Below are 22,950 nucleotides of genomic sequence, written 5' to 3'. Positions count from 1 at the left end.
AGAACGGCATTGGAGGAGCGCAGCCCTTAAATGGCAAAACTATCTAGAAGATGAAAGTGATTTTTTTTTTTTTTCCCCCTACAAAATTCGGAATTCTTGCCAAAAAGTGTTGATTTCTACGGGGCCTTTCATTTTCAGGAGTTTTCATGGGAAAGGAGTCATCGAATTCTTAAAGCCAAAAGTCTCCATGTATAAAACGACAGAAATGAGGGAAATCAGTCCAAAGGAGCTTTCAAAACATTCATTCCACTTTCAGACTAGCTTCAAGGCATTGGCAGGAAGGCAGACAAGCCTGACCTTCAGAAAATACAGTCAGCTTGCTATTTTCTTCCAGAAAAAGAAAACCGGTCCCTGGAGCCCTCGCGCGCACCTCCCGGGTCAGGCCGTGCCGCGGGACGCACAAGCACATGGGACCAAAACGGGAAGAGGCAGGAAAATGGCTGCTGCTGCCGCCAGGTGCAGAGAAAGGGACCTGGATCCTTGTCCAGGCACACGGGACCACAAGTGCCTTGGGGCGCGTGTGTCCTCTCTAGTGAAATACAAGTCTCTTGCCACATTTCTCAAACCCGCCGGAGAAACTCAAGTGAAAAAGCCATTTGGGGATGTTTTAGGAAAAAAAAAAAAAAATCGCTGCTCTGTCCCGGCCACTCAGGGGTGATGAGGGGAGCCCGGTGGCACAGCGCCACGTGCGATGCGCTGAGCTGTGGGCCGTGGCTGGAAAACCCACACGGCTTTCACTCAGCTGCTGTCCTGTAAACTCTAATTGTTGGAAGAATAAAGGAGTGGAGACAGAAGAAGTTTCCATCTCCTGCTTAAATGGTGAGCACAGCCAGCTTGGTGTCTGCGAGCCCCTGAGGAGGGACAGCAGCACCGCAGCCAGGGCGGTTTGGCGCTGCTGGCGCTGCCCCCACTCGAGTAATTGGCGTGGGGAGGGGGATAAGGGACCCAGCTGGGCGTGGCAGTGTTCACAAACAGCCGACCCCCCGCCTCAGATTTGCACACGCCGGAGTTTATTTTAAAGCGAAGAGGAATAAAATGGCGGCCGGGCCACAAATCCCTGCAGCGGCCCGCAGGGGGCGCTGTGACCCGCAGCGTCCCGCGGGGCGGGGCGGGCCCGGCCTTCCTCCCCGCCTCGTTTTCCCGCCGCGCCCCTCCTCAACATGGCGCCACCCAGTGTGGCTTCACCCGCCTGGGAGAACGGACGGCGCCTGCCAGGAGCCGCCGACTTCCGCCGCCGGCCCATTTCCTGCAGGGCCGCCCTTAAACGCCGCCCGCCGCTCTCAGAGGGCGCTGCCGCCGCCACCGCCCGCCCATCCCGCCCTGCCTCCGCGGCATGCCCACGCCGGCTGCCGGCGGCGTGAAGGGAGGCGGTGTCCACCGGCGCCGCTCAGCCGAGGCTACGAGGAGAAGCGGCTGTTTTAGCCCCGAGCGGGGACCGTTTTTCTGACTGCAGCCGCCGCCGCGGGTCGCGTAACAGCAGGCGGCCCTCGCGGGTGGGCTCCGGAGGGGAGCGAGGCCCGCCAGGCCGCCCCCCTGTCCCCGCCGCCCGGCCGGCCTGAGGGGGCATGCGGGGGTAGCCCGCGCCGGCAGCCAGCCAGCCCAGCGGCGCCTCCCCGCCCCTGCCCCGGTGGTCGCTGCGGAGCTGGCGTCAGGCGGGCCCAAGATGTTCAGCTGGTTGGGCACCGACGACCGCCGGAGGAAGGACCCCGAGGTGTTTCAGACGGTCAGCGAGGGCCTGAAGAAGCTCTATAAAACCAAGCTGCTCCCCTTGGAAGAGCACTACAAGTTCCACGAGTTCCATTCGCCGGCCCTGGAGGATGCCGACTTCGACAACAAGCCCATGGTGCTCCTCGTGGGGCAGTACTCCACTGGGAAGACCACCTTCATCAGGTAACACCCGGCTGCCTCCCTCCCTCCCGGGTGTGCCCTCACCCTCGATGCCTGTGGGCTGTGGTGGGGCAGAACGGGTCTCTGGTACCCGTGCTACACCTGGATCCCTCTTCAGTTCCCCCCTCCCTACCCCTGGTGCCCATCAACACCCTTCAATTGAAAAGCCACCTCCACTCAAACTGTGAGAGGGTTCCTTTGCAAGGACAGGGTGGTGTGAGATGTCCCATGGAACACCGACGTGGCAAGAAGTAGCCCAGGGCAGGGCTGAGGAGGCTGGCAGGGCATAAGAGTGGAGACATGAGTCATTCATCTCCGTTCAAAGTGCAAAGGCTGTGGGAAGCTTTGCGCAGGGTGTCCCCGTGACTGTTTGGGTCAGGGTAGTCCCTCCAACAGCCATTCTTTCCAACTTCATGTAGCTTTTGGGCAGCAGGGTGACCTATGGCCAAGGAAACCTACAGTGGGTGCTTGAATTGGTCTGTGTCTCCTCCTTGTGTCTGTCTTTCTTTCTCTGGTGCTCAGAAACAACGCTCAGGGCCTAGTTTGAGAAGCATGCGTGCTCAAGTGTGTGTGTGCACAAGAGAGACCTGCCCATCTTCAGGGTTCCAAAACTAAGTAAGCCCTGTTTGTGTCCTGCTCTGCTGAGATGCTGGGAAAAGCAAGTTTGTTCATAACTGTAAAGGCAAGGCAGCAGCCAGCAGCAGGTTTGATGTGAAACTGTCGGAGAGGGGGTTAAAATTTTTCAGCTGGACTTGGTTGCAGGGACCTCTGTTCAGCCACATTGCTAGTTCAACTTGCAGCAGCCTTTCTCTTGGGATCATAGCTGAAGCTGTGCTGTCTGCGTTTCCTATGTGATTCATAAGCTTACTGTTAAATTCCAGCCTCTTCTGGTGTGGCTGTGTTGAAATATGTGGAATTACCCCAGTGTACATTTGGATGTAAGCCACAAGTAGCCAGCCCTTTGTTCTACCAGTATTTCTTAGTGGAGGAGGGAGCTGTTGAGAGAGAGAGGTGAATCAAATTGGCTCTACCTCTTCAGGAGTGACCTTGAGAAATGCAAGTTTATTTTTTGTATGTGCTGTAATATTCCTGCTGCTTAATGCACCGGCCAGGAGCCAAGAATAGAATGCATTTCTGCTACCTTGTTATGCACCTGGCAAACAGAGTTTGAATGAGAAGGCTTTTCTCTTGTGAGCAAGTCAGACGGTAAAGGGGCATGAATGACCTTAAATAGTATTTGGCATGGGATTGGAAAGGGAGTTGCTCCTAAAAAAAAAAAAAATAGAGAGGCTAGCTTGGATAACATAGTTGTCTGGTTCCACCCCAGATCTTTGTTTGGTGACTTGGTACCTAATGTGTTTGAAAGGCTTTTTCTGTCCCCTGGGTTGCTGACACCTCAGAGCAGAACTTCCCCTGAACACAAGGAGGTTGCTAAATATCCATTCCTGAGGCTGCTAGCTGTGTAACTAGAGCATCTCTTACTAATGCTTCTTTCTGGATTGCCAGCATCAGCTTTTCAAGCAGTCTTACCTGCATGGTGGTATTGGCAGGGACTTCCTGCCTTTGCCCTTTTCTGTTCAGTAAAGTCCTCTTCCTGTAAGCTTGAGCTCCTTTTGCAAGAAGTTTGAGTGCCTAAAGCATGTTCCAGGCAAAAGCAGCAGATTGAGTCTTCACTCATGTTGGATGGCACCAACCCCTTTGTTCTCCTGTCCGCAAGCTGATCTGAGCCTCTCAGTCCACTGCATTTCATTCACACCTGTGTCCTTGTGTCGCAGCCTTCTCTGTGCACAGGGCTGGATTGAGCCTACCCAGAGGCTGTGGTCAAGCAGAAGAGACCAGGAACTTCTGCTTCCCAGGAGTGCAAAATGGACCTGAGAAGGCTGCAAAGGAAGGCAGAGTTTTTCTCTGTGTAGAATAGTGGATAAGAAGGTGAAAGCTGAGAACTCTTGGAGAACCCCAGGGCCTCTTCCAGTAGGAGAAGTATGAGGGTCTGTTGCTCCATATGTTCCCAACCAACCAAAGGCAGGAGGTGCCAGAAAACTGAGTATTGCTTGTGATAGGTTTCCAGGGTGAGCTTGCAGGCACTGGTCATTAGAGCTGGGATAAGCACCAGATTAGCACCCAGAGTTATTGTGGGAAGGCAAGTGGGAGCGAAAACTGAGAGCAGGGAGGAGTTAAAGGGGACTGGGGGAGGAACCAGGAGAGGAAACAACCATTATGTCTTGCTATTAGAGTAAAGCAAGAAACCAGCTCTGAATATCTCCTCCATAATCTTGTCAGGTTGTGGGATAATTAGTGTTATCCCTGCGTATCCACTCCACTCTTATTGCATCCTGCTTGCATTGCCATGCAACTTAGGGAGATGACTTAGCACCACTAAACACTCATGTGGAATGAACTTGGTCCCAGTTCACCTGGATCCCAGTACACCATTAAAATAAAGGACAAAGGACCTTAGTCACGTACCAAAGGTGGATTTATCTCCCAAACATCTTTCTTGTTCTTGGGGAATCTGAGAGGAAACAAGGAAGAAATGCAAGGCTCTGAAGCACCTAAGCTGCAGTGTCTTGCAGTGAGGCTTCTTGCTTGTCAGGAAGCGATGGCAGAAAGAAGGCAGTCAAGGTCAGTGGTGAGAAACATGACTGGAGGCTGAGGCAGGGAGGAGGGAGGTGAGTTGTGTGGGTCAAAGCCAGTGAAGTGAGACCAGGGCACTGGCTTGTTTTCAGTGGAGCCAGGCTGTTCTCTTCCCTGCTTTCAGGGACCCAGATAGCTGAGCCTTACCTTGCTATGTGGAAGATGTCGTGTTACTAACTGCGGGTTTTCTGTTCCTGCTCCCTGCTGTATCCTCTGTTCTCACTCCCATTTCTCTCCTCAGCTGAGGCTTTTCTGCAGGGCCAGGGTCTGAAAAGCAGTAAGGGCAAGGCAACACCTCTACCTGGGAATATCTGACAGCCTCAGCAGGATGCCACTGGAGCCTGCTTCTGCAATGTTATTGCTTTTTATGTTTCCTGTAAGAGGGTGGGGGTGCAGGACAGAACATTACTTGCTTAATTAACTCAGATTCTGTGGTCTTTTCTAAAAATAATCCTGGCTTGTGTCCAGCCATCCTGCTAATAAAATAAATGAGCCTGCCAGAGCTCCACTAACTGTCAACATGGCTTGCTTTTTGGGTGTAGCCACCCCTTCCTCCTACAGCTAATCATTTACGTGTCCTGGCCTCTGCAGACTGTTTGTCACAGGCTACATGCAGAGTTTTGGTGTGACCTCCCCGTGTGGCCCTGAACCTTTCATCTCTGCCTGCACCAGGCAGTTGTCACCATTTCCTCCTGCTCTGCCCTTCTTCCCTTTCCCGCTCCCCATCACCTCTGCTGCCACACAAGCATCCTGCCCAGCTCCTGCGTGACTCATCACCAGAAACCATCCCTTCCCCCACATCCTGCAGCATTCCTGCCCGGAGAGCCTGGGATGTCCTGCCCTGGCTCCTGTGCTGCTCCAAACCTACCTGGGAAAAGCTACCCCAAGCCAGGTTGGTGTTAATGCAGCTTTCCTGCCCTGTCCCTCACCTCTCCCCTCACCAGGAGGGGGCACAGGCCTGAAATGGGGCAAACAGCAAGATGTTCCTGGGCACATACCAACTCCAGACACTTCTCCAAAAAGCAGATTGGCTATAAAAAAACCATTCACCTCTTGCCTGGCACTCTCTGCAGGTGTCCCCAGCCTGGCTGGAGGTCACTCCCCCAGGCCGTTGAAGGTGTTCAGCAGCTCAGAATAAGGCATGCTGTGCTGGCAGGGGAAGTTGCTTGCTGTGAGTTGGTGTTTTCCACAGCTATTGTTTGGTCTTCTCTCCCAGAAATCCCCACAAATGTCACAATTGCATGTGTTCTCTAGTTTGCTTCTGTTAGCAGAGGCAGCCTGTGTCACTGCCTAGCAGAAATGCCTTCCTCATCAGACAGTGTCAATAAATCCCCTTGTGTTTGTCCTGCATACAATGAGATTCTTGTGCTGCAGACACCCTGCTGCACTTCGTATCCAAACCTCCCAGAGCAGCCTTCCTTAAAATAGATGCTCTGATGCTAGGCAGTGCAAATCTTCATCTCTGATTTCATACCACTTGTTGCACATTAAGTCAATTAACATTGGCTTGTAGCTACTTCTATATGAGACTGCTTTTTGTTGGGGTGTTTTGGTTTTTAGATCTTATGCAAGAAATAAACACAGAAATGCTTTGAAACATTGGCTGAGTGGGGCTGTGGTAAAATTATTTCAAGCAGCCTGGCTAGAGTAGTAGTGTTGCTATTATATGCAGGACTGTTGTGTAGACTTTCTCGAAAGCTTTGTCTATAAATGACGAACAAAACCCACAGGCTTTTTTTTTTTTTTCCCCTTGCCCAAAAGCTATTGTATTACAGCTGCATCTCAAACTGGTAAAAACAAACAGGTTATTGTTCTGGCAAGGCTGCCACCTGGCATTGGGAGGAAGGGGTGTTTATCAAAAGCACTCCACTTGTCGCATTTGATGATTGTTATCACTACCAGTTTCTTTTCTCTCTAGTATTTGCAAAGGGAGAACTTGGATATTTTTTTCTATGGATTCTATGAATGCCTATCTGCATATCACTCGTAAATATACTGTCAGACCAAAAGCAAAGTAGAAGGCAGGAGCAGAGGAAAGCTAATAGCAGTGACAAGCATTGCAGCAGTGTCCATCAGGGGCTAACATTTTCAGATTGCCACCTGAACTTGGAATTTGGAGTCTGGCTGAGTGGCCTCTAACCTAGCAAATGGTAGTTTCAGTGCAAAGAGCTTTCCAGGAATTGGAGCCAAGAACATATGATAGCCTAGAGAGCCCTTGGTGGGAGAAAAATGGCTGCTCCAAGCTAGAGAGAAGTTACTGTAGCTGCCAGGAAGGTGTATGGTGATCACTGGCCAGGGAGGTAGCACACACCAGCATTAGCTGTGGTCTGCTTTGGTTAAGTAATGACCCACTTTTATAGGAACCCCTGCATAGGCTTTAGGTAGATAGGATGTATATCCATCCTAGTATAGGTCAGAGGGCTCTTCCCTTCTTGGAATCCTTCCTGGATTATCCCAGCTTTTTTGGGAACTGCTAACAGCTGCTGCTTCATCTTGGAGTTGCTCCCGTTAAGAGAAGTCCATCCTGGTGAGCAGAGGGCTTGGAAATCACTTGGGATGGAAGTTACAGGAAAATACATGTTAAAATACCAATAAAGGGGGTAGTCAGCTTCTAAGGCAATTATGGATATAGTTGCTGGAGTTGTTCTTGCTGCAGCCATTCTCATCATTAATGTGTACCGAACCAGAGAAATAGCTGCGATTTGCAGTATATCCTGGCCCTGCCCTTTCTCATTTTACCTCTAGATCTGATTGATTTGGCCTTGCCCATTGGGAAATGAAGATGCATTTGCTGACATGGTGTCAATAAATAGCCCTGCTGAACTAGTACAACAACACTGGATGTTGATTACCTCTGTTAAAATGATGGTGAAAGCAAGAACCCCAAAAAAGTTATCTAAAGCCTTCATGCCAGCGGTCCATTAGTCCCTCACGTAGGAACTTACCCTCTCTGATAAGACTCATCTGAGTGAACCAGTGCTGGTTGTTAAACCCACTGGTCTCAGTCATGAAAAATCTTCAGCCCTTCTTCCATTTCCTTTTCCGCATCCCCTGAATCTACTTTTAACATCACAGCAACTTTATATTTATCTTTCTGCCTACTAAAGATTAGGTCAAAGCAACAGAAGAGGAATGCTAGCTACCTATTGGCAACAAGCAACACAGTATTATACTAACTTTCATAACCTGACAACTGTATGTTCCTCATGTAACAATCCAGAGCTTTTCACCGGGTCAGATGGCCCAACACCATTCCATACTGAATTCTAGACCAGTTCTAGCTCTCTTTTGCAAGCCACATGGACACAATGGTCTTAGTTTTCAGTGTAGGGCCAGCAGGTAGGATGTCTTTTGCACACCCACACAAACCCAGACCTGACCTCAGTGGTGGCATTTGGCACTTTAATGAGCCAAGGGGACCTGTCCCATGCACACCACTGATCCAGCCTGAATTTGGCAGAGTAGGTCAGGATCTGCTTTCAGAGTCCCATTCGAAGTCCTACAGCCCCATAGGTGACTCTCTTTCCATGAAATTTGCCAAACTGTAGCTTCAGAGAGGCTGACAGAGGCTCAGGAAATAATAAGGGTTGCTGTGCTTAGTGTGCTGTTTAGCTTGGTAACAAATATTGGGATATACTCTGCCACCCATGTATGCTTAATGTGCATGAGCAGTTTGTATTGCAGATGTGTAGCTGCGTTGCAGAAGCACACAGGAAGGGAGACTTGAGACTTCAACAGTCAAGTACAGGAGAAGCTGGCATTTGAGCGACTGATTTGAACTGGAGGCTAAGCACATTAGTTGGATGAGTCTGCTGAAATGAGCAGCAGTGAAGTAATTGATATTGGCACCAAAGACCAGTAAGGTTTTAGGATTAACTCTGTGATTGCAGTGAACTGGTGTTTTTTGTTTTGCTATGCTAAGTCTGTTCCAAATGTCTTGAGGATTAAATACACAAAATGATCAAACATGATGCAAATCTCTTCCCAGCAGCTGTAATCTTCTCAATTTCTTAATCTACCTGAAATAAGAAGTCTTTAAGTCTGGAGATCTTGAGTAGAAAAGCTGCCACGACATTTATCAAGTGATTCGATGACAGTGCTAAAAATAGTCTCACAAGGATCCATACTCTTGGGCTTCATAATTACATTGCAGTCTTCAGTACAACTCATTTAAGACTTAGGCAGCTCATGTCTCATGCCCACACCCTGTTTTTTTTGCCTGCAGGTACCTGCTGGAGCAGGATTTCCCAGGGATGAGGATTGGACCAGAGCCTACAACTGACTCCTTTATAGCAGTTATGCAAGGAGATGTGGAAGGAATCGTTCCTGGAAACGCACTGGTGGTGGATCCCAAAAAACCGTTCAGGAAACTCAACGCCTTTGGCAATGCCTTTTTGAACAGGTCAGTACTCAAGAACTTAGTTGCTCTGGAGAATAAAGCCAGAACCCAATAAGCAGCACAGCTTAGCAATTTAAAGGGATAAGGCATTACACTATTCTTTCTTTCACTAGCCACATGGCTGATGCAAAGCCTTTCCAGTCCTACCAGGTGCATGTAAGTCACTCACTGAGAGGCAGATGAACAAATTCAAGTGAGACAAACCTTCATTTTACTTGAATAAACAAAAGTCACAGTACAGCCTGTCAAGCTCATCCTGTAGGAGTCTAGAGGTAAATCTCTTAATTACACTTCACTCTCCCTTGCTCTTATAATCCTAGGTTCTTCTGTTCTGCCATCACTTCAGTTGCCTGAAACTAAATAGTCTAACCAGATGTAGCCACTGAAGTCTGTAGAGAAGTGGAACTGGCATAATATGCACGTTTCTATTTTCTTGCATTTTTAAATATTGCTTCAATGCCCCCATTGTAACAAAACCAGGCTCTCTCCATTTTGCTGCCTTATATGTAGAACCTCAGGTACAAACTGATGCCGGCTCTGATGTCTTTCCCATTAAAAAAACTAGCAGAGAGTTTAGGCAGTGGCTCTGTGATAGGAGGAATGTGACCTTTCCATCCCCTAGATCTAGCCCAACCATAGTGAGTTTTGGATCTAGGCCTTGCAGGAAGCCAGCAGCACACACCCATATCCTAGATGAGCACAGACTGTGCTGCAGCCGGCAGATGGGAACAAACTGACTACACCCATCATCAGCACCTTCCCTGCTAACACAGTGTGGGAGACATTGCAAAGATGGCAGCTGCTCAGCCAAATGACCAGGAAAGCTGGGATTTGGTTCCCTTCCTGACTTCTGAGCTTAGAAGGTGCCTATCCAGAGGGTGCAGCATCAGGCTGCAGTGAGATAGGGAAGGGACCTGCAGTGAAGCGTGGGGGAGAAGCCTGATGAGAGAAGAGAGACCTAGCTGGAGTCACTACTGTGCAGAGAAACACACAGTCCCTCAGGGTGACTCTGGAAGCAATATCTGATCACTACACAGGCTTGTCATTCGATACATCAATGTGGTCTTGTACAAGAGGGACATGGAGAGGTTTTCAGTATTTTGTAGGGTCCAGAACATCTGGACCTGGCCAACAGTTAGGTCAGGTGATGGGCCACTCCCTACACCAGGGCAGGAGGGTGGTTTGCTCTCACAGTCCTCCTGCCTGGAATGCAGAGATAGCAGATGAAGAGAACATCATTCAGAACAGCCCTGCTGATAGCCAGGAACAGCCACAGTTGACAGAAAGTTCACTACAGAGGAGACACAACATCAGGAGTAAGGAGGCCAAGCGTGGAGGGCAAAAAAGCAAGCACTCCTGCATTGAACTGATTGATGTGTCTTGAATGCAATTTGCTTCTAACGCAGCAAGGTATCTCTGTGCCCATTAGCCTAGTTCACTGTATCATGCTGTGCTTTTGTTACTCTCCTGCTACTCTTCCTTCTCCTGTGAGGAAGGAGTCAAGCATGTGCCTGTGAGGACAGCAGGGCAGAGGGGCACAGCGGTAATTCAGCAGCCACAGCAGCACAGTCCTGCTAGCAATGCAGGGAGTAGCCATAACAGCTAAGTGATGCCTTTTCTGCTGACAGATAGAAGGAGGGTAATGATTTCTAAACTGGCGAAGGAAGACACGCTAAGGGGGACTGGCTCAGCAGTGTAGCATCACAGTGCTGAAAATGCAGATGGTAATATCCAGCTAATGAGGAAACTAAGCACATGCAAGAATTGACTCAGAGGGTCAGAAACTTAGCAGATGTAACTCAGAGTGCGTCCACTGGACTGGATTGAGCCACCCACACTACTATTGTGGGCCTGGCTTCTTGGCAAGAGACAGTGCAGAGCTGTCTCTGCCTTACACATATCTTGCTGCTGCTATGTATTTACTACAGCACTGACCTCAGCTAGGAGACTGTGAGCAGGAAAATTTAGAGAAGGGAGGTAATCTCCAGGAGCCACCCCTCTAAGCTGAGATAAGAGAGTGACCATGGGCAAGACCGCTTTAACCTTGGGTGGTTAGTGATTGGCTGTGGGCACCGGTGGAAAGGAACAGAGCAGCACAAGGTAGTAGCATTCACACAGACCATGATGGTGGCAGCCCATATTGTGTCCTGTGGGGTGCAGAGCCTGCTGCTCCAGGTGGGCTAATTGGAGGAGCAGAAGGAATGAGCATCCATCCTCAGCTGGTACTTTCTTCCCAGTAGTGACTGGGGTCTGCTGCCTTCCAGGAAGCAAGGGGAGAGTGGTACAGTCAGGATTTGGCTGGGAGACAGCAGCTAATCGTGCTGCTCAGAGCCTGTCTCCTCCCTCCCTTCCCTGAAGATGAAGCACCTGCCCATACCTTCCTGGCTAAGGGCAGAGAGAGGGCTGACAAGCTGCCTGGCACTGAAAGGAGGAGAGCAGTTCTGCAGCACCATGTTCCAACCCTGGTTCTCGTCTGCCTCTCCTTGCCCCAGGTGGTTCCTGGGTATTGAGAGAAGGGATTGTTTTCCTCACTCCAACTCTGCTGGCAGTACCCCAGCTCTGGAGGGATCCCAGAGAAATTGCAGGTTGCATCTCATTATCAGGAGGACTTGTTTGGCACCAAGGGCCTGGAGCGAAGTCAGGAATCTCAGCCATTACTTTCATATCACATTGGCTTGGTTGCAAGATTCCTCACACCCCCAAATTCAGTCTTGGGAAGCCAAGGTGGAGTCAGTCCATCGTCAACAGCAGGAGACATCATGGATAACAGGTTTCCACTTCACCCGCATACTCTGCCTGTATAGGCAGTGAAAATCTAGTTTGGCACCATGTTCTTCCCTTCATATGGCTGCAGACAGAATTAGGTCACGCTCCCTGAGGTCCTGCCGTTCTGCTGGGATGACAGGAAGGCAGCAGCCTTAACAACCTTGCCAACAGAGCCACAATGTACTCACTGACGCTGGCCTCTGACCTTATATCTGAAGTCTCCCATGGAGTACTTTCCCTAGAGAAACTGGTAGAAAATCCCCTTGCCTGAGCCATTTAATATTAGACCACAAGGAATGCTCAATGGAGAGCAAAACTGGGCTGGCAGGACAGGGGAATAACGTGACCTCCTGAGCCTTTTTTTGTGCATTGCTGTGCACTCAACTTGCTTCTCAAGCCAGGCCCATGTTTCTACATGGCATGTTACACATTCAGAAATGCTCCCTGTTGCCACCTGCTAAGCTGTGGATGCCGGAGAAAGAGGCTGCAATATGTGGTCTGAAATAGCTGACAGCTCCGGAGATAAGACACTTATCTAACTCATGAGGATTCATTCACTCTTGTCAGAATCTTCTTGGAGTCATAAAAGTAAAAAAATTGAGGTGATGTTTTAGCATAGCCTGGAGGAATTCATAGCTGCAGAGACTTCATCGGAACCAGCCACTCATCAGAGTGCTGCAGGGCTCTGTCTGCCTTGACTGCATCTGGTGACCCTTGTGCCAACCCCCATCCTTTATGTGGTTCTGCTTCCTCCCACAATAACATGTTTTTTATGCCTGGATGTCACACTACCTTATTAATATGCACATGTACGTATACATACACATATTTATAGCTGCTTGAAATGCCGTCACAAAAAGACTATCTGTGAAACACTCCTGGGAGTCACATAAGTGGACAGATTTTTGCTGCAACCCACTAAAAACAAGCACAAGATACTCTTCTTAGGCAGTGATTTGCATAGATACAAGATGGGGAACAACCAGCTGAAGAGCAATTACACAGAAATGGAGCTGCAGAGAGGGGAGGAGTGAATTGCAAACTGAATGCAAGTCAACAGTGTCAAACTGCTGTGAAAAAAGCAAACATCTTACTGAGATGTATAAACAGAACCGTCATATGTAAGAGATAAGGAGCAATCCAGCCAGTCTGTTCACCACTGGCAAGGTCACAGCTGGAGTACCACATCAGCTTGGGGCATCACGCCTGAAGAAATATGTGGAGCAGTTTGAGAGGACCCAAAGGAGAGCTCCAAGGGTCTTCAGGGATTTAGAAATGAACTGGAAAGGCAGCCAGAGAGAATTAAAAGAGATAGGGGAAAAAAAAGCCTGAACTTTTTTATTTAGAGAAAAGACTGAGGGGAGACAGGATGACAATAGCATACATTGCGACAAGAGAGAAAAAATAAATCATTTTCCATGTCTACTGTGTTTGAGACTGAAAGGCATTGTAGCATGGGAGATTTAGATTAGACATTAAGAAAAAGAGATTTTGCTGTAAGCATAATTAATTAATGGAGTAGACTCCCAGCAAAGGTTGGTGAGTCTGCAGTGTTGCGGATTTGAAGAACACTTTAGACAAATATCTGATTGATCCTGCCTTGAGGCAGGAGGATAAGACTAAGCAACTTCTTGAGATCTCGTGCTGCCTATGTTTTAGGATTTCCATGGTGGAAGAATACCACACTTTCTGTTGGCTAAGACCAAATTTAAAAGAGAACAAGAATCTTACAACATTGCTGATTTTTTTTTAAATAAGTTCTTCCAGTTCACTTGAGTTCAGAACCCTGCAGGGGAATGCTCAAGTGAAGAAAAACAAATACCACTTCTTGCTAAAATCTAAACAGCAAATGAAAACATTTGCATTTCCACATTTTCATTAATAATTCACATTTTGGGGGCCACGTAAAAAAACCTTCTGTAGGTCATGACTGAGACCCATGTGCCAGAATCGGCAAAATAGTCAGAGAAAGTGCTCAGTTCTGGCTCATTTCTCATTTATTTAAATCAAGAGTAACTTCAAGGTCTATCTGAAGACTTGTAAGCCGGATCAGAGTCTGGCTTGTCTCATGCTGCCTGTGATGTTCAGCACATCATAAATATCTTTTATTTTAAACACACTTATTTTCACACAGGTTCGTATGTGCCCAGCTACCTAATCCTGTGTTAGAGAGCATCAGTGTCATTGACACGCCAGGAATCCTTTCTGGAGAAAAACAGAGAATTAGCAGAGGTAAGTCCCAAGTTCAGTTCTCTTCCAAATGACAGTAATGAAGATTCTATATGAGTTTCACCTCAAGCTGTACCAGCTGTAGGCACAAACACTAGTCGGAGTAGAGATACAGCATGACTTTATCCATGTCCCTATGGACTCAATTTGCAATCTGTTATAGATAATTTAAATGCTCTCAGGGAAGGTTGCTGACAAGGTCAGCAGTACCTGTGTCAAAGTCCAGTATTTCCCAGCAGAACAGATTTCTATCACAAAGAGTCAATACCTATCTGCTTTGCAGAAACACTCCTTTCAGTGACTTATTGACGAGCCATGGGTAAGGCCTCCATGGCAATCAACCTGGTTTCTTTCCAGTTGACCTAGCAGGTTTCTAGCACTGTCCAGGCTTCTTAAATCTAGCACAGAACTAGACTGGGCTTAAGAGCCATTGGCACCCAGGTTCCTCATTACAGTGGGGAATCTGGAAATCCTGGGGACACTAAATGGATCTGATGGAGAGTACAGAGTCTCTCAGTGAACTTCTGAGCGTCTCAGGCTGACCCTCTGAATTGGGCAACATCTTGATACATCAAACCTAATGTCTGTGGTCACTTTCTTACTCTGTAAGGTAGTGGTGACATAGCTCACATTTCCCAGAGGTTCCTTAGCAAAGCTGGTAGCTATGCATCATTTCATTGGAAGAAAGCCAAGAGTAGTAATCACAGCATTCAGGTTTGAGAAGATCAGTTCTCATTCACACTGCCTATTAACAATGCACAATTAAGTTTCAGCAGCACAGGCTATACCCAAAGCGCTGAGATATTTCCTATATTTCGGTGTTCTGTCCCATCAGATTTCTGATGACTCATGCCTTTCCCACTTTTATAACACTCCTTTGCATTGAAATTGTTCTTGGAAACTTCCTTTTCTATTTTGAGGAACCACCTTGCACAGAACCAGGTCTTGATTGTTTTACTGGGATCTGCCACTACAGGGACCTCAGCTGAAGAAGTGTCAATAAAGATTTAATGGACAGCTAAAGTTAGTTGAAAACTTACATTGAGTTTTTCCAACATGGGTCTCTGCACTGCTAGGGGATCATAAATTCCTTCCGGCAGTATATAAAAGGTAGCAAGATTCACAAGCCTTCATCAGAATGTTGAAAAACATGCTGTGCAAGCATTCCTTCCTTCAGCAGAAAGTGTGTAAAAGTGGAGATAAACAAAAATTGATATTACATGGTGTAAACGCTTTTCAGTCAAAAAATGCCGCTGAAAGCAACCAGTTCTTTTGTGGAACTACAACTGTGAAGAAAACTTGCTTAGCAGAAAATATTTTTGTTCTTAAAAAAAAAGGCATGCGAATCAAAATGGACCCATTTCAAGTCCCCCCAAAAAACTTCCATAGCCACTTTCTCAAATCTCCTCACCAGTTCAAGTCCTAACATTTTATTACAAGATTTTTCTATTTTCCAACTATTTCCAGTACTAAAAATACCCTTCCTGCAAAATGTGCTGGCACTTCTTGCTCCTTTTGCAAAATTTCTCTATCAGCCTCCCAGTGGGCCTTGGTGTCCTATTCCTGCAGCTACTCTAGTAAACACCAGCAATGCCAGAACATACTGATGCACAGCTGTGCACTGTTGGGAAAGACACTGGTGCACTTGACCCGAGCCAGTAATGCCTCTCCAAACATCTGGGAACAGCTGAGGGAATGTTCCTCATGAGCAGAGAAGGCTAAAGGGGAGTCCCAGTTCTCTAAGCTTTTGCTTGCTATACCTATTTGTACGACTGGAGACCTGTCTCAGCACATGGGGCAAGTTCTTCCTGGAGAACTTACAGAATTGTAGAACAGTTTGGGTTGGAAGGGACCTTCAAAGGTCATCTAGTCCAACCCCCCTGCAATGAGCAGGGACATCTTCAACTAGATCAGGTTGCTCAGAGCCCCGTCCAGCCTGGCCTTGAGTGTCTCCAGGGATGGGGCATCTACCACCTCTCTGGGCAACCTGGGCCAGTGTTTTAGCACTCTCATCATAAAAAATTTCTTCCTCATGTCTAGTCTGAATCTCCCCTCCTTTAGTTTCAAATCACCATCCCTTGTCCTATTGCAACAGGCCCTGCTAAAAGTCTGTCCGTTTTTCTTATAGGCCTCTTGTAAGTACTGAAAGGCCGCAATAAGTTCTCTTTTCTGCCCGCATGTCGTCACTTCACTCTTTTGCCAGAAGGTGAGAACTCTAGGTGGAGCACCGCCATCTCCTGCTCATCTTACCATCCCAGGGATTTGCTCTGCTACACTCTAACCAGACAAGGGGGTTGTCATAACCTGACTATCAACTGACCTGATCACAACAGTTAAAAGTACAGAGCAGGTGGGATCTCACTACATTTATATCCAGGCCTGAAACTGCTTATGTGGGCCACGTCAGATGGCCTTTCAATAGCTACAGGGCAACATCCTCATCTGGTTTAGATCAACATAGTTTTGTTGAAGCTGGCAGAACTCTAGCAATTTCTATCTGCAGGGGATCCAGCCCAGGGAGCAGAAAGAGTCAAAAGAGTGCTGAGGTGCTTATATTTAGGAAGGGCTGCTGCCAGGCCTTGGCTTAAGCTTATCTCAAGGAAGCTGGTGTTTGAAAGGGAGTGCTCACCTCCCAGCTCCCATGGAAGAGAAATAGGAAAAAATGGTGAGGCTGCTGCCCTCATTAGCAATTTGATTTTGGAGACAGATAGAGCAATAATGTGGTTTCTAGGCAGAAAACAAGACAGTACTAAAAACTGCTGACACAACAAAATGCTTCTGCTCTTCTAAGCCTTCCCAGCCTGCTCAGATTTCACTTGGGAATAAAGCAAGACCTGAGGGAGACTTACAGCAATTCCCCAACAGGCACTTTGAAGTTTTTTTAACTGCTGGGAACACGGGAGCTCTTCTTAGCCCCATTGTTTACTAATAGTAGGTTTTAAGACCCTCAGACCGGGGTACCTGTGATGCAAGATCAAGGAAGGGAGTAGATAGTAAAGCAGTTTTCTGTCAGAAATTTGAGGGTAAAAGTAAAGATGCAAAAGATGTGGCAGTCTTTCCCAGCTTGTCCATCCCATGAGAACCAGCAGCATTTCTAAAAATAAGAAATTCCTCTCACTGGAAACATCACAAATCTGTCTCCTTTCCCATTAGACGCCAAGAGCATTAGCTAATCTATACAGTGCCAGCTTAGCTGAATACCCTGGTATCGAAGTTTAGCAGTCTCTGGGAGCCACCTTATACCCCTGAATTTCAAGGCAATAGCTGTTCCTGTTATCGCATCCATGTTTCAAGGAGCAGAAGCAAGGAAACTGGGTTTAAAGGAATGATTCAGGAACCAAGACCAGGTTCTGAAGCTTCTAATTTGTCTGAACTCAATTCTGAATTAAATCAACTGCCTCATTGCTGTTGGAAAGACTAACATGACAGATAACACAATCTCTTCCCTGATGGACAGACAGCATGCAGAAGCACCAGCACGTCAGTGTTAGCAGCAGTCAGCTTTGTGTAGCCAGCAGCAACGCTTTGCAAATGGGTAGCATGCTTTCCTCCAAGGAAGGCTGTGTCATCCTGAGAAACAGACATCTGCGCTTGTTCTCTTTCAGGACATCACCACATGGTCATAAAAACCCTTTCCCCGCTACAGAGTGGCCCATGAAGTTTCCCTGTAGCAGACCTGCAGGTTTAGGCCTGTCAAGCAGTTGAAGGTGATGCAGTCTGTCATAGCTGAAGTCCACATCCCCTCGGCATGCAACAAGATCACCAGCACTGACACAGCCGCTGCTGCTGCTCTCAGGCTCTGGTAAAAAGTGTAGCCAAGCAGCTGCCTGCAGTGATTTGTCCTACTGAGCTCCTGTGACTCGTGCACTTCTTTGTGGTGGGACATAGGGTGTCACTGATGTGGTAGCCAGACCCCCTAGGATGTACAGGTTTCGTGTACAGGCCTGGTGGGAAGTGTTCCCAGGATGTCATGGCCCAAAGCATCCTGCCCTTCACTGCTTCTGTATAATCCTTGCCTGGAAAACAGCTTTTCTCTTCTCATCTTTTTCACATACTGAGGCATGGATCTATGTCTGCAGGTAAAGAACTATTCATTGATTTGCCTTGTCTCTCACTCTGTGCCCTCCTCCTTTCTTTTATTGTTTCCAGCTGAGCATAAGGCATCAGCAGGCTGCAGAGATGCTCATAGTGGAGGTATTTGTACCACAACAGCACAGTTTTGGCTACTTTGACAATTTGGTAATAATATGGATGCTATCCATTTGCAAAACACTGTTCTGGTGTCACATAATGAACCCAGGCCATCCTGCCAGGAGGGAAGATGAGAAAGGGACAACTGTACTGAAATAAATGAGGAGAAAGGAGAGGACCACAGGTCAGGTCATGCAGTACAGCAGAGCCAGGGCAAGAGTTAGGACATCCTCATAATTCACTGTCTTGAGCAGTCTGCCATGCTAATTGAGCCACCTGGTAACAGCAACTCTTGCGCTGCAGAAGCAGGGCCACCCCTGGGGAGCTGAGCCTCACACGCTCTGCTAACCATCAGTCTCGACCTACACATGCCCTGAGCTAAGCTGATCCAGGTCTGCCGAGCTGTATTTGATCCCTGTTTCAGGGTAGTGCTTGCTGAATATATCTTGAACGCTTCATCTTCAGTCTATATATGTCATCTCCTCTATTTCCCATGTCAGTGGTGAGCCCAAGGTCCTAACCAGGAGCTATGGACTGGCAGCATCATTCCCCATCTGCTTTCTTTCCAGTACGCACTATTGCAGCCTTTTTCCAGCCTTCCACCCAGTTCCATTCTTCTGGCTACAGTGCAGCCCAGGCTTCCCATAGCCAAGAAAAAAAAAAAAAATCACACACTAGCCTTGCTGTTTTCCTGGGAAGGAAGAATTCCCAATGACCAGCAGCTTCAGCACCAGGGATATGTAGTTACTTACCAGCCTGACAGTGAGAAGAAAATCACTAATGGACAACAGTCTTAGGCAGCACAGAGCTCTCAGTTTTACTGTGTCTCAAATAGCCATGCTTGGAAGGGAAAGGCAAACACCAAGGGAATTTATGTTCTCCCACTTCATGCAATGTCGTTTAGGGTACAGTGGCAACAAGAAAATATTTTTTCCGAAGAGTTTTGTCACGTGTGCTAGCAACAGCATGATATACAGCTGAAAGCATCCACCCTGAAGGCCTCTAAAAGGGAGGCATTTCAAATATTTGCTGTAATACTCCCCACTGATGATGTTTGCTTATATTTTGTGTTTCACTCTGCCTGGGAGGGTGGAAGTGCACTGGTTAGTTTTGACTTCCCAGTTCACCTCCATTACTGCAATGCAGTAGCTGCTCTGCCAACTTGCCTGATTTTATCAGAGTCTCACAAACGCATACTGTTCCACTGAAAGGCTCAGTTCCTCCAGTCACACGGTTCTGCACTTCTGCGACAACTTCCTCCAAGAGCAATGCAAAAATGAGCACAGAATCTGCACAGTTCTGGCCCTTTTTATTTGTAGAAATATGCAAAGCTGCAAGCCTAACTTTTCACCTGAAAGCGTGAAAGAGTTTAACAAAAACTCAATATTATATTTGGGCTGTGGGAAGACCAAACCATGATTTTGTCCAGGGTCAGCAGAGGGGGAAGATGCTGTGTTCATGATTTGGGTTGGAAATACTGTTATGTTTTGCATTTCCTGAACTAGGAGAGAAAAAAATAATGCAAAAGAACTGAGACTAAATAGTTACATGGATAGAAAGGGCTGTGCTTTTTTTTTTTTTACTCCTGTTAACATATAACAAGTACTTAATTTGTCTGATTTTGAACAGTTGCTCTAGCAAGTCTGATTTTTTGATCAACTGTTCAATCTGTCCATTTTATTGTTCACTGTGCGCTCCAGAAATATCCTAAGTATCTGTTTCATCAAGGAAAGACAGTCTTGCCCATCAGTACCTCACCAATTTGCATTATTTATGCCCACCACATGTTCTTTCAGCATCCTGAGTAGCAATGGAGAAGGACTGTGTTGCCTGGTGAGTGATAGTAGCTATTAGTTACTGATGGCCATTTCAGGCCAGGTTTTCAAACATGATTTCTCCCCAAATTTAAATTATGTGTACTGGGAGAATTCAGTTAGTGTTTGGATAGTATAGTAAAAAAAACTTCCTTGGAATTCCAGCTATGCATCAGCACTGCTCTGCACTGACCCCTCTGGAAAACTTGGCCTATATTCAGATGCTTTCTGAGGTCTCAAAATCTGGCTAGGAACTATTTGAGGATTGGCCTGAGTACCAGGAAACATTCAGTCCATCTGTGACAAATGACAAATGTATAAATATGTAAAGGGTAGAGGGGACAAGTTCTGCTGTGTGCACATAGAAGCTAAACAGGATGTCGTAAGGAAACTTTGCTCTGGACAATGCTCTCATCAGTTTTACTCCACCGGACTTGAACACGTCTAGTGAGGTTTCGCTCTTTTTCCATTGACATAAAGCAAGAGCCCTGCCAGACTCTGTGTCTCTTCCCAACCCTGAAACCCTTGTAATAAACAACATGAAAGCAAAAGGCCACACTCTGCCACTCCAGGTACTGGTTAATGTAAATGTTAGCATTAGAAATTTGACTCCAGCCCATCTTTCCTAGCTGAGAACACAGGCAGATTTGCTGTGCTCTGTTGAGTCCTTTTGCCTTTGCTTTGGAAACCTTCAAGTCTCCAAAAAGTATGTAATGTTTCCATTAGTTTTTGGTACTGAGGGGGAAGAAATGCAGAGCACTGGCTGGAGGATGTAGCTCCTAGTGCTGTGAATCACCAGCTCTGGGACAGATTATTTCTGTGAGTATAGGCAAAGGCAGAAGTGATCGGCCTGCTAGGCCTCCTCTAGCAGTTATGACATGTAACCTCCATAGAAATCTTCATCCTGAAGGACTTCTGTCTACTTCCCAACACACCCACAGTTATACATTACAGGAATCTCTTTAATATCCCCTTGGAAGGCAGCCACTTCCAGAGAGGAGTATGGCAGCTTTCTACAAAGATGGTTTAGGATGAGCTGCAGTGACGCGTATCCAATACCCATCCCCCCTTTTTCACCTTTCCTTCTGTCTTCTTGCTGCCACCACCAGCTTCTCACCTTACTGAAACTTACCCAAATCACTGCTTTTCCACCCAGTCCCAGCTGTTTCATATCTCTAATACTCTTCCTCAGCACCCTCTCCACTGCAGCATCCCTCCCTGGGGCTCACAACAGCTACCCACCCTGCTTCCCGCTCACTTTGTGTGTCTTCAAAGGGATGTGTCGCTGCCCCCTTCCTTCCTCCCCTCATTTTCTTCTTACCATCGTGTTGCCTTCCTTCTCCTTTGCTTACAGCCATCTGTCACACTCAGGTAACACCTGCCCCTCCTGGCACACTCTCCTCCTCCAGTGTGAGCTGCCTGCTTGTTTTGCCATGACATAGTCTTCTTCCCTGGCCTTTGAAGAGCTTTCAGGCAGAACATCACCATGACCAGTTAGACTAAGCCTCCAAACCCTCTTAGTTCAGTTTGAAAATGCAGATCAAGTCATTAGCTCCCTGGAATAGACACTCATTTTGTCTCCAAGAGCTGTTCCCTGTCAAGGTAGTCAGTGTTTGCTATGCCAGCTATCCCATCTTCTGATGCTGTCCTCAGACGTGCAGAGCCAATCTATCAGTTGACAAATAGTGACACAGCCATAAAACTCTGCTCTATAGAGGGCTGTGATCCAGTGAATTTCCAGTCTCTGGGTAACACCAGCTTTAGAAGCATGAGAAGGGAGCTCCCAGTGACTAAAATTCAGCAGGAAGGTCGTGAATTGCTAAAAGCAGCAGCACGATTTAAAGCAGTAGTGACAGTTAACTGAGATATCTGGTGCAAAGCAGCAGCTTTGGGGTTTTCAGCATTTCTTGATCTTACTATTCCCATTCCATCCCACCCACCCAGACTCCACCACCACAGGAGCTGTGGCCATGCTTCCAAAAGACAGATTATCCAGTAGTGTGCCTACTATCAGACAAAAAACAAAACAAAAACCACCACCAAAATAATAATATAATAATAACCCAACCACTAGTGTAGCTGCCTGGTGAGAAATGCTGAACCCAATACAGGCGCACTCATTGCTCATTTAAATTGGCTTAAAAATGTTACAGGCAGGCAGATTTTATACTGGGTTAGGTATCATCCGTCTTCCCGCAGTCAGCATAAAGATTGTATCATGCCTGGTCTGACTTGACAGAAATATAATTGCATAGTCCTGCCAGATCTCAGTGAAATGCGTGCTGCCAGGTATTCTGACACAGACAAGTATTCATTAAACCAGTCTGCCTTACGGAGTCTAGGTGGCAGGGTGTCTGCAAGAAGATCATTTTCTCTGTAGGCTGAATCCACTGACAGTCCCACTGACTTGTCAGCTTTGTGGTAAATCTGTTGAGTCCTTTTCATGCTGTCAGAAGGAAGTCTGATAGAAGAAAATGATTATTGTGTTCATCTTGTCCTCTTAGTACTTTATGGTTGGTATTAATTTTCTATTGATGTTCACCTTATCTGGAGGTTGTGAAAAAAGCTGCATCAGTGATATTAGAGCATGTTTAGATACACATCATATTTTTAACAGAAATGTAAGTGCAACCACAAATGGGCAGGGATTATTGAACAGAAAATTCTCCCTTTTACATTTCTGTCTAAACATCCCTGTAATAATGGGTTTGCATTTATGCAGCTTTGGCAAGCAGATGGCTTGCTCTGTAACTTCACAGTAAAACTGTGCTGTTATGTGGATAGCTTCACCCATCTCTGAACTGCTGCCAAATCAGAGATAGTAACTGGCTGCCTTTGTGAGAGGCCTTAGCAACACTCTACAACAGTAAGAGGTGGCGTAAAGAGACATCATGTGTTTGCAGTGGAATGAGCAAGCAGACACTTTGAAAACTCCTAATTTGACTGCAGATCAAGATCAGTTCTTGGTCTAAGCTCATACACTAATAGGCTGCCAGAAGAAAGAGTCAGGCCCCATGCATCTGGGAAGTC

General features: G+C 47.1%; 1 protein-coding gene across 1 annotated transcript in view; it reads left to right on the top strand.

Moving 5' to 3' along the window:
• The first annotated feature begins 1,267 nt into the window (after positions 1-1,267).
• EHD3 (EH domain containing 3) overlaps positions 1,268-22,950 on the top strand; it is a 30,646-nt gene continuing 8,963 nt past the window's right edge. Inside the window, exons 1-3 of the mRNA XM_065632319.1 lie at positions 1,268-1,890; positions 8,747-8,923; positions 13,821-13,918. Of these exons, the coding sequence (XP_065488391.1) occupies positions 1,664-1,890; positions 8,747-8,923; positions 13,821-13,918 (502 nt within the window). The 5' untranslated portion in view covers positions 1,268-1,663. The remainder of the gene's footprint in view (positions 1,891-8,746; positions 8,924-13,820; positions 13,919-22,950) is intronic.

This window comes from Caloenas nicobarica, chromosome 3 (assembly GCF_036013445.1).
Source record: "Caloenas nicobarica isolate bCalNic1 chromosome 3, bCalNic1.hap1, whole genome shotgun sequence".
NCBI lineage: Eukaryota > Metazoa > Chordata > Aves > Columbiformes > Columbidae > Caloenas > Caloenas nicobarica.
Note: the sequence above shows the minus strand (reverse complement) of the source record. Positions and strands in the feature narration are given on the sequence as shown.